At 40.6% G+C, this 10,377-nt stretch overlaps 1 protein-coding gene across 1 annotated transcript; it reads left to right on the top strand.

The window, feature by feature from the left end:
• The first annotated feature begins 35 nt into the window (after nucleotides 1–35).
• On the top strand, nucleotides 36–10,030 carry LOC118746719 (protein masquerade). Its single transcript, XM_036480610.1, has 11 exons — nucleotides 36–250; nucleotides 312–461; nucleotides 2,161–2,430; nucleotides 2,498–2,656; nucleotides 2,717–2,790; nucleotides 2,861–3,567; nucleotides 3,642–3,805; nucleotides 3,873–4,842; nucleotides 9,051–9,249; nucleotides 9,350–9,428; nucleotides 9,504–10,030. Exons 1-11 carry the CDS (start codon nucleotides 145–147, stop codon nucleotides 9,824–9,826), a joined length of 3,201 nt encoding a protein of 1,066 aa, XP_036336503.1. The 5' UTR covers nucleotides 36–144; the 3' UTR covers nucleotides 9,827–10,030.
• Nucleotides 10,031–10,377: the final 347 nt, after the last annotated feature.

Genomic DNA, 10,377 nt, shown 5'->3' on the forward strand with positions numbered 1-10,377 from the left:
CTTCCTTTCATTTACTCTTCTATGTACATAGCTTCAACTAATGTGTGCCTGACAGGCAATCACACAGCTCATCCAAAGTGATAACAGCATAAGAACCTACATACAGGTTTCCCATAAACCTAGGACTAAATTCAAGGGCGAAGAATGGCTATACATTTAAGGAGCACTTTGGTGGTCTGTCTGACGCTGCTCACTTTACCATCGGGCATACACAGTCAAGATGATTCCTTGGCGGGAAGTTTTCTATCGGGTAAGTTTGTTAAACATAAAGATTGAAAAGTGTTTTCTATTTAATTAAAATTTTTTCTCAGGTCTCTTGGATACTATAACAAGCACAGCCGATTCGAAAGATTGCCCTGGCGTTTGTGTGCACACGCTAGCCACGCTCATTTGCTATGAAGTTCTGGATGATATACCATGTCCATCGCCTAGTATGAAGTGTTGCATCGAAAGTGCGCCAGGTAACATAATTTTTTTAAGTGATTTTTAAGAGAGATATGGGAAACTAAAAAAAAATCGATTTTTGATTAAGGTTCGGCATAAATATTCGTTAAAAGGAACGTAAAAGGCATTATAAATTTTGTTTTTTCCCCCGAAAAAGTCACGAACAGAAATGATTTTGTGAATGTTTATGACGGTTCAAAAAACATTTAGCTTTACTCAAGACCGCGGCAGATGTGCCGTGAGTTTTGAGAATTTAAACCTTGCCTATCTTTGCTCATCTGTGTCCGTCCTAAGCGGGAAATTCGAATAGAATGGCTTCAACGTCTTATTGTCTTCAAAATAAAGTCTGTCTTATATGACTGTAAAAATTCTAATCCAGCGCTATTGAAAAAGCAGTCAGACATGACCCACAGAACTCTGATTTTACCAGCTGAGTAATTTGAGGCATTGAAGAGCCAACTTAGGTCACAAAATAGTTTCAGTCCTGTAAAGATGGTCGATGATCTTTGCCTCGCCAGTTGGCAGCCGACCTCGTAGACTTCGATTTGGCAGTTTCGTGGTTCCTAGAAAAGTGCTTATTTATTACGGATTTTTTGCTATAAAGAAAAGTTGGAGACCACCTAGATATCTACGATTATGTGCAGAGCATGCGAGAGGAAGCTCCCAAAGTTCCTTTTATTTCTTAAGAGGGAGGACACTCGGTTACTAGTTGGTGTACTAATGGGACACTGTTTATTGGCTTTACAAGCTTTTATGTTGGCTCTGCGTAATGAGTAAATTTGTATTAAGTAGAAGTGGAATGAATTGGAGATTTTTTGCAGGTTCAGTCTATTAGAGGTAGCCGAAACTGCGAAAACCATTTCCCGACAGAAGGGGCAGGCAACTTTATATCATTCTATGAAATGGCAAAATCGCATTCTTCACAAATGGCATGAAAGTGGGCGTTGGAATAGGATCTAGTCACTCTAAAACTATCAAAACTATTAATTACCTGGTTTCGAATGGGTCAATGCGAAAAATCAGATGGACTAATCTGCACACATGCACTGTATCGCGTTTACTATATCCACTACTCGATGAAAATAAAAACTCGGAGTTTGCCCATCAAACCTATTCGAACCAAATCACGTCCCCATAGAGTACTGAGCAGTAATGGTTGCAAGTAAATGAGTTGGCCTGCTTAGCCTTTTCTTTCCTCGGAAAGATTTACCAGAAACGTACTGATATATGGGTTCCGCTGGCCGTTTGCTATTTGGCTCTGCTCAGGGAAAGATTTGCCTAAGAATTTGATGTTGGTTAAACAATTTCTTGTCTTTCTAACGCGTCTTCTAGCTGAAGCATTGAAAGACACAGAAATGTGACTACATCAACCTCGTCTCAGTGGTGAGAAAATAAGAATTAATGCAAGGCCCTACCGGCCACGTTTACTTTCCATACAAGCAATTATTTGCGGATATCCCTGACGAACTGCTCGTAGATCTAAAGAAGTTTACATGCACAACGACCTCAGGCAACAACAACACCCAAGTCATAGTGAACAGGGGAACGTTTAATAAGTTTATCAGGATAGGTGCTTAGAGTTTCAAAATCTGACAATAAATTTTAAACTATTGACACTCATTGAAAAAGAGTATTAGCGTCAAATTAGCATTTTGATGACAAAAGTATTTTGTTAGCTCTTTTAATCATTCCTTAACGCTTGACCTTTCTCCATAGGCAAAAATAACACATTGACGCATACGAGTACCACCACAACAACGACGAGTACAACCAGTACTACAAAGCGTCCTACAACCACAACCACCAAATTGACTACCACATCAACCACACCGAAGCCGAAGACCACTTCTAGGCGGCCAACTACAACCACTACAACAACGACAACCACAAAAAAGACTACAACAACCAAGAAGCCGACTACTACCAGCACATTGGCACCGAAAAAAGGCGAAGAGAAGGACGCTGGCAGTATTGATGGAGCTAAAGGTAAATTTGAAATTAGAAAAATATTGAAAAATTCGAGTTCTGATAAAATTTTGTTACTGCCCTACAGTACAAAACTGCACAGGCGTTTGTGTGGCCGATCGCATTGCCGAATACTGTGAGGCTTACCTGACAACGAGCGGACTCTGCACGTCGGGAACTAAATGTTGCGTCTCACTGAACGATTACGCCAATGTGAAACTTCCAAAGGATATCTATGTACCAGCTAGTAAGTGTTGCTGAAGAGTCTTATGTTGGGAATTTTAAACTTTGTTACCTTCACTTATAGAACACATGGCGAATTTGAACAATATGCAACATAAAAATAAGACCAGCGCTACTACGAAGCAAACGACCACAAAGGTTAGTATTCACTTTGAAATCAAAAACTTTCCTGCAAGCTAAAGTTTTTTAAATACCTCATATCATTTAGCAAACAACAACCTCGACCGTAGCGACATCTAGTACGACCGGCACAACACCCGAGCCGGCGCGCACAAAGATCAGTAACAACGCGAACGCCAACAAGCCAGCAAAACACAAAAAGACACCAGCTACCACAACCACCACTACCGAAGATCCCGCCGAGGATGAGCAAGAAGTGGAAGACGATGATGCCGAGGCTGAGAGCGATTCGAACAATGACGCCAACGACAAAGCCGAAAATCCCAATGGTCAAACACTCAAGGAGTGCGAGGGTGAATGCATGAATGGCATATTTGCTATTTTCTGTGATGACATTGACTCAGAGGCCTTCTGTCCCGGTGAGGGCAGTTGTTGTGTGACTGGTGTTGCCTCCGAAGCTACGCCTGCGGCTGCTACCAAGCCAACACCAACTAAACCGGCGACAAAGATTGCCAAGCCACAACAAAGACCGGCCGCAAAGCCAGCGCCACCACCACAAGCAGCGCCACCACTTTTACAATCCGGCGGCAATGACTTTTTCTCACAAATTCTCTCCTTCGCTGAGAATACGCTTGGCGGCACTGGCAATCAGCCAGCGCCGCAAACACCGCCACCCGTACAACGTTGCCCCGGTTTTTGTCTGCTCAACATAATGGCGGCCTTCTGCGAGCGTCCTTCGGTGCTTATCACCACACCGACCACATGTGCCAAGGGCTCTGTTTGCTGCGATAATACGTGAGTCGGAGAGCGTTTGAAAATTGTGGAACTCGATCTTCTAAAAGGCGTCTTATTTCTCTTTCACTTTGCAGCGCTTCGCCACCAAAGCCACCACCGCAAAACAGGCGTCCACCCACAGCCGCCCCTACAACTCAGCAAGCGCCGCCTTATGTTGTACCCAGCACACCATTGCCAGACCCACGTGAAGAATGTCCTGGCTCCTGCATAGTACCGCTGCTTAGCTTCACCTGCTTCAGTAAGTTTTAACTATGCGCCATGCAGTACTTTCAATAAATTCTTAAACCCGTGCTCTTTCTTCATAGAAAACGCCGAGATGACCGACCTATTCAAATGCAAGCGATCTGGGCAGATTTGTTGTGCGCCCAAGAGTCGCATACTCGAGAAGCAACAATTCCAGACACGCAACGATACACTCTACGCCAATTACCCACCGCCGCCTCCAATGGTTGGCGTGCCACAACCATATCCACCGCAACCGCAATATCCTCCACCACCACCGCCACCACATTACATGGTGACGCAACCGCCACAGGCGCATCATCATTATCCACCACCGCCGCCACCACAAATACTACAACAACAACAACATCAGCTTCAACCACAACAGCCCACTTACGATTACGCACACTACGGCCCAGCATTGGTACCTCAACAGCAAGGACATGTACCACCACCGCTGCCGCCACAATTACCACCCACCACCACAACGACCACTACTACAACCACTACCACAACGCCACGTCCACATATCTACTCGAAATATGTATGCGGCGTCAAGGGCACTCTGCGCAGTGGACGCTCAAGTTCTTCACCGGCGCTATCGTTGGTCTCCTATGCGCGCGCCATGTATGGCGTACAACGTTCGGCTCGTCAGCTGAGCCAGGTGGCCATGCCACAGTCACAAGCGCAATTGAACAAATCAAACGAGCGTCTCGTTTTGGGATCTGCCATTGTGCCCATACAAATACACAACGATCTGATACCGAGCGGTGAGTGGCCGGATGCTAACCAGCTGCGTTCGTACCATGAACATCAGTCGATTTCAGCGGCAGCTGTGCAGAGTCGTTATCGCCACTCGGTGGTCGGCGAGCCGGTCTACCCTATGAACTTTAATGCTTCGCGGAGGCGGGCGCGTGTAGTTGGTGGTGAAGATGGCGACAATGGCGAGTGGTGCTGGCAAGTGGCGTTGATCAATTCGTTGAACCAGTATCTGTGCGGAGCGGCGCTCATCGGTACACAATGGGTGCTGACCGCAGCTCATTGTGTGACAAAGTAAGTTTTAAAGCTTTTTTTAAGCCATAGTTCATTGTGGTAGTTTTGAGGGGGTAGACATAGTTTTTCGGAAAAAAATTAGTTAGCGTTTGGTGTTGAACAAGCCATCAAATGGATTTTAGTTAAATGTAAAGAAATTACCACATTTTAGCCGGTCTTCAACCAGCAGTCCTGGAAATTAATTTGCTGCCTAAATTTTAGCGTGGTGAATTTCTATATGTCTCACCAGTCGGTTTGCATGCTCAAGGAGATGCTTTTCGAGTCTCACAACTGGCTTTATGTCGCTTCAAATAGACCTAGGTCCAAGATAATGATCCCGAATTAAAATACGATAGTCAATGACTGCAATTATTTTTGATCCCCTAGCGATTTTTAACAATTCAGCTTTACCTCAGCTCAAAGTGTTACTGGCAGTCATTTTTTCATGCAGGTCCTTCTTAACAAAAGTGGACTGAAGGCGATTAGGCGAAGCTCCCTTAAACCTAAAGCTATTCGATAATATCAAGTCGTGACGGTAGCAGTCGCTGCCTTGAAGGCGAATAACTGGAATTCATTTATTGTCCATCCCTTGAATGGTCCACTTTCCTGGGGCCAGATAAGGTTAGGGTTTTCCAGGAGGTCGGGCAGGCTCTTACTATCCTTTCCCTGAAAGTCTTTAAACCATCCCAATTTTCTCACAATCTACCCTTTCCGGGTAGTCGTCTCTCAAAAATTCGAGGTACTTTCTCCGTAGAGTTGGGTATTCCCACAGGAAGTTCTGGATGAATTCGTCCTTCATCGAACAGTGACCAAAATGAGCAACATACTGTGAGCACGTGCGGGCTAGTTTGCCTGTTGTTAATAGCTACTCTACATTTCCTCAACCCGTGACAACAGCTTCGTGCTTCGACCCACAAAAGGGAACCCAAAGCAGACTCTAGTATTTTGCCCGCAGCCTGGAATGCACTACAATAAAACTGTAGGAATAACATTTGAGTATATGGGTCTTATTTCTTGAGTACTATTATCTTGATGAACTCAATCCTTAGGCCATAATAGTCACTGCATATACATGTTCCGTTTTCAATTGTTCCACAGAGCATCCGTCTACCTAAACTTAGCAGCATAAGGCTTGCTTCCAAACAAGCTTCTACCTATGGTAGACCTGAATCAAGTTCGGTTAGATTAGGTTGAGGTGGACACCCTCTTCTATATCTCAGCTAAAGGCACACTTCACCTAAATGTGGCGTTTAATTGGCTCATTGAGGATTCCACAGTTTTTCTAGAAATAGAATCAGGTACAAAGCAGGCTGACTCGCCAGCCCAGCAGGTTGATATGCCAGCTTAATGAAATTTACCTTTTTGATGACATGGAGTACCTAAACCGATGATCATGGGATATTTCAATAACTTGGATCCCAAATTCGGTTAACCGAAAGCTGATAGTAGACCTTATTTGTAAGAGTTCTATAGTCCTTAAACAGTTTCGATTATCTCAATAAAATATCGACTTGTCCTACTTTCAAATTCAGGTAATAGCAAACCCTAATCAAAGTATTTTTTCCAAATGAAACGCAACGAGAAGCTTCAAAGAGCCGGATCTGTGTTTGGCCATTTATGAACAGCCTGACATCAACTAAAAGCAATTATGTATAAATAACACGATTGTAGTGGTAGTCCTTCCGTAGTTCCAGATAATGGCCTACGTAGACGCCGTTTTGGTTCTCAGTTAGGTCTAACCGTTCGAACTAATTAGTTACAAGTATGTATATTGACCTATTAGTTATTGAAAATACCTTAGCTACTCGTATTTAGTTATATTTAGAGCCATCTTCGTTTCAGTTCAGCAAAACTGATCAGTAGCGAAGAAAGTGTTCAGCTGCCTCGATCTGCTGCCGATCTGTTAGCAACTGATTCCATAAGGTAGTCACGAGTTATGATCAAGTAATGAACCAGCCGTCTTGAGGCGTTCCGGGGGAAAGAGGGTTTTTATTATTGAACCGGTCCCATATTTTAAAAGCTACACCAGAAGTTGGTTCTTCTGCTCATCTTCATATTTACCAGAATTTCACCATGCCTCTTACTCTTCCTACAATTTAAGTCCACTTGGACAGGTACCGATGCTATAAACGTTTTTTGGAGACCAAGAAGAAAAGATAATTTATATATTTGAGTGATTCTTGACAAAAGTCCACATGTGTACTCTTTCAACATAGTTGATTATTATTGCAGTAATGGGGAGGGTTTCTTCGTGAGAAGCTGGTCTGCTATCCCGGTTATTTACCAGGGCTACCACTCAGTGGTTCGAACTGATTAGAAAAGGCTTGTACCGGTTCAAGAACGTGTTCATGAGTATTTCTGAACCGCGGTTGGGTTCAGTTCAAATGGTTCAGTTTTTTTAATGCCAAAGGATACAAATAAATATTAGAAAAATATGATAAATCTACGTACATATCTGTGTTCGTATGGAACAGTAGCTTATGTCGAAAGGCTGACTTTAGTATAGTGCGGCATTCGCAGCATATGATTGCGAATGACTCACTGGCGCCGAGCCATTGAAGAACTTTAGGCAAATAAACGTGCAGAAATAGTTCCGATACTAGTAAGTCAATATTTTTATTAAGTCTCATCAAAAAATTCCTTGCCGATTGAAGAATTAAGCTTCCCGACATAAGCTTCCATACCAACACAGATATATAATATATTGATATCAAATTCAAATATCCACATGTAATATCAATCTGTAAGATTTACTTACTTTATTTTATCTTGACTGGCACTGTAAAATAATTTTGTTAAATTGTTCTGCTGGGAAAAAACATCAAATAAATACAAATACAAATATTGTTGGGGAAAAATTAAATAGGGACGCGACTTTTTTAAAATTTTGCCATTTTTTTTTTAATTTAATGTTTATTGTTTTAAGTATAGTGTATCTTCTAATAAAAACCGAATAGATCCAAGTTTAAAAATTTGTGCAAAAAATATGAAAATTCTTCAAAGTTTCATCGAACTTGCAAACTTTTTAATAAGAATTTCTAGAAAAAAATTTAAGTTTTAAGTTGATTTTTGGTAGTTTTTTTTATACGTTTTCTACCATACATGTATCTTTGACAACGTTTTTGTATGAAAGAAATGAGCAATACACTCAACAAACGCGATCAATGCGAAATTAGAAAAATTTTAATAAACCTAAAGGTTTGGGTTTGGTAAAAGGTTCGGGCAAGTCGTGAGTCTAGTCTAGTAGACAAAAACAACACACTCTGAATTTTGAGCTGACACTAAAAATCATGGCTTAATGTTGAAACCTTCATTTTCGGTTGGTTGGAGCTTACACTAGGCCTTAACCTCATATTTACGTGTATACCTCTGGTCAAAATAATATACTTAAGTGCGATATTTGACTACTTTTCTTTCGTTTCTTTAATGTTCATTATTTTTTATTATAAAAATTTATCTCCTTATATAACAACAACCATATCCAAATATCAAACTTTGTACGAAAATTAGAAAAATCTACAAACTTCAAAAATTGCATTATAGTTTCAAACATTTTAATTAGAAATAAAAAAATTCGAATATGCAGTTTTATAGCAAATTCAACTTTAATTTAACATGATAAGTCACGTTTGAATTACACATCGCTTCTTAAAGGTGAAATGGTGCCAAGTCCATTTTTCTCAAAATTAAGTTTTGATGCAGAATGGCAGGTAACTACATTGATTTTTCGTCTCTCCTGAACAATTTCAAAAAATGGACTTGGCACTTTTTCACCCTTAGGTGACGATATCTTAAGATATGCACCGATTTTAGATTTTTTTTTTCTGGCATTTTCTTTCTTATAAAAAAAAAAAGTATTTTTCAAATTTCAAGTATTTTTTATATGGGCGAAATTATAACTCACACAGATGCCATTAAACTCAAAAATGTTTGCAGTTTTGCCATAGGGTTGCATTTTTAGACAAAGTGAGTATAAAAAAAAAATGCTTTAGTGGATTTTGAACCGAACCGGATAATTTTTTGGATGTGGTTTCGGTTCGGTTTTAGCATTTCAAAATAAGAAATGGTTCGGTTCATGGTTCGGTTCGAAACCCGAAAAAGCGACGGTTTGGTTCAAAACCGGTTTGCAGCCCTGCTATTTACTTCTAGAATTTTGCTATAGGACCAAAGAAAAAATTTTGCTCTAGTGGCCAACTGCGTAAATATATGTCAATCTGTTCCTTTTTCAGCATTGTACGTTCGGGTGACGCCATTTACGTACGCGTGGGCGACTACGATCTGACACGAAAATATGGTAGCCCCGGTGCGCAAACTCTACGCGTAGCTACAACCTATATTCACCACAATCACAACAGTCAAACATTGGATAACGATATAGCGCTACTAAAGTTACACGGACAAGCAGAATTACGAGATGGCGTATGCTTAGTGAGTATAAAGCATGAAACCTCAGATAAATTTACAATTATTTGTGAATGTAGTTGAATTATTTCTAATACAAATTTGTCCCTCTCTCCGCCCTCCAAAGGTCTGCCTGCCAGCACGTGGTGTCAATCATGCAGCCGGCAAACGTTGTACTGTTACGGGTTATGGCTACATGGGTGAAGGTATGTGAATCAAGTTTTTATCTAATCAAAAAAAAAAAAATTTATATTCCATTGCTATCTTTTCCCACCATACAGCCGGTCCAATACCATTGCGTGTGCGTGAAGCTGAAATACCAATCGTAAGCGATGCTGAATGCATACGCAAGGTGAATGCAGTCACCGAGAAGATATTCATTTTGCCTGCCTCAAGTTTCTGTGCCGGTGGCGAAGAGGGTAACGATGCCTGCCAAGGTGATGGTGGCGGTCCGTTGGTATGTCAGGATGATGGCTTCTTTGAACTGGCCGGTCTGGTATCGTGGGGCTTCGGCTGCGGACGCGTCGATGTGCCAGGTGTTTATGTGAAGGTTTCCTCATTCATCGGTTGGATTAATCAAATCATTAGCGTCAATAATTTATAGTCTTAAGGAAATTCGAAGTGCACAGCAAAATAATGGAATCATCAAGACTCTTTACGTACATCGTTAGTAATTACTTAAATATTTATTTTAAAAAGTGAATTTAGCAAAAATTCACATACTTGTAGGGCGCTCTCCGCAAATGGGGAGAGTGCTCTACGAATGTGTGGTTTATTTTATTTAAAAGCAACTTACTAACATACAAATGCATACATATACGTATGTATATATATATATATACACATACATACATGTTTTCGACTGTTGGACCGTAAAATACTTAACCCACTTAGTACTCTATATATGCATTTCTATATTTACTTAGATTAATTCTGTATTTTTAGTTATAAGCCCTATTTACTATTAATTTAATGCTGGATAATGTTCACATTTTATAGTTGCAAAGTACACGATATTAGTTTTACTTAAAAATACATACATACGCCTAAACTATTTTGTATATAACTTAAGTTTACTTGTCTTAAATTGGTTATAAATTCGCTTAATAAAGTATTCATGAAAATATATGTATGTATTTTTCAGTTTCGATGGCC

This window comes from Rhagoletis pomonella, unplaced genomic scaffold (genome assembly GCF_013731165.1).
Source record: "Rhagoletis pomonella isolate Grant_MI unplaced genomic scaffold, Rhpom_1.0 Rhpom_scaffold_00011, whole genome shotgun sequence".
In the NCBI taxonomy this organism is placed as follows: domain Eukaryota; kingdom Metazoa; phylum Arthropoda; class Insecta; order Diptera; family Tephritidae; genus Rhagoletis; species Rhagoletis pomonella.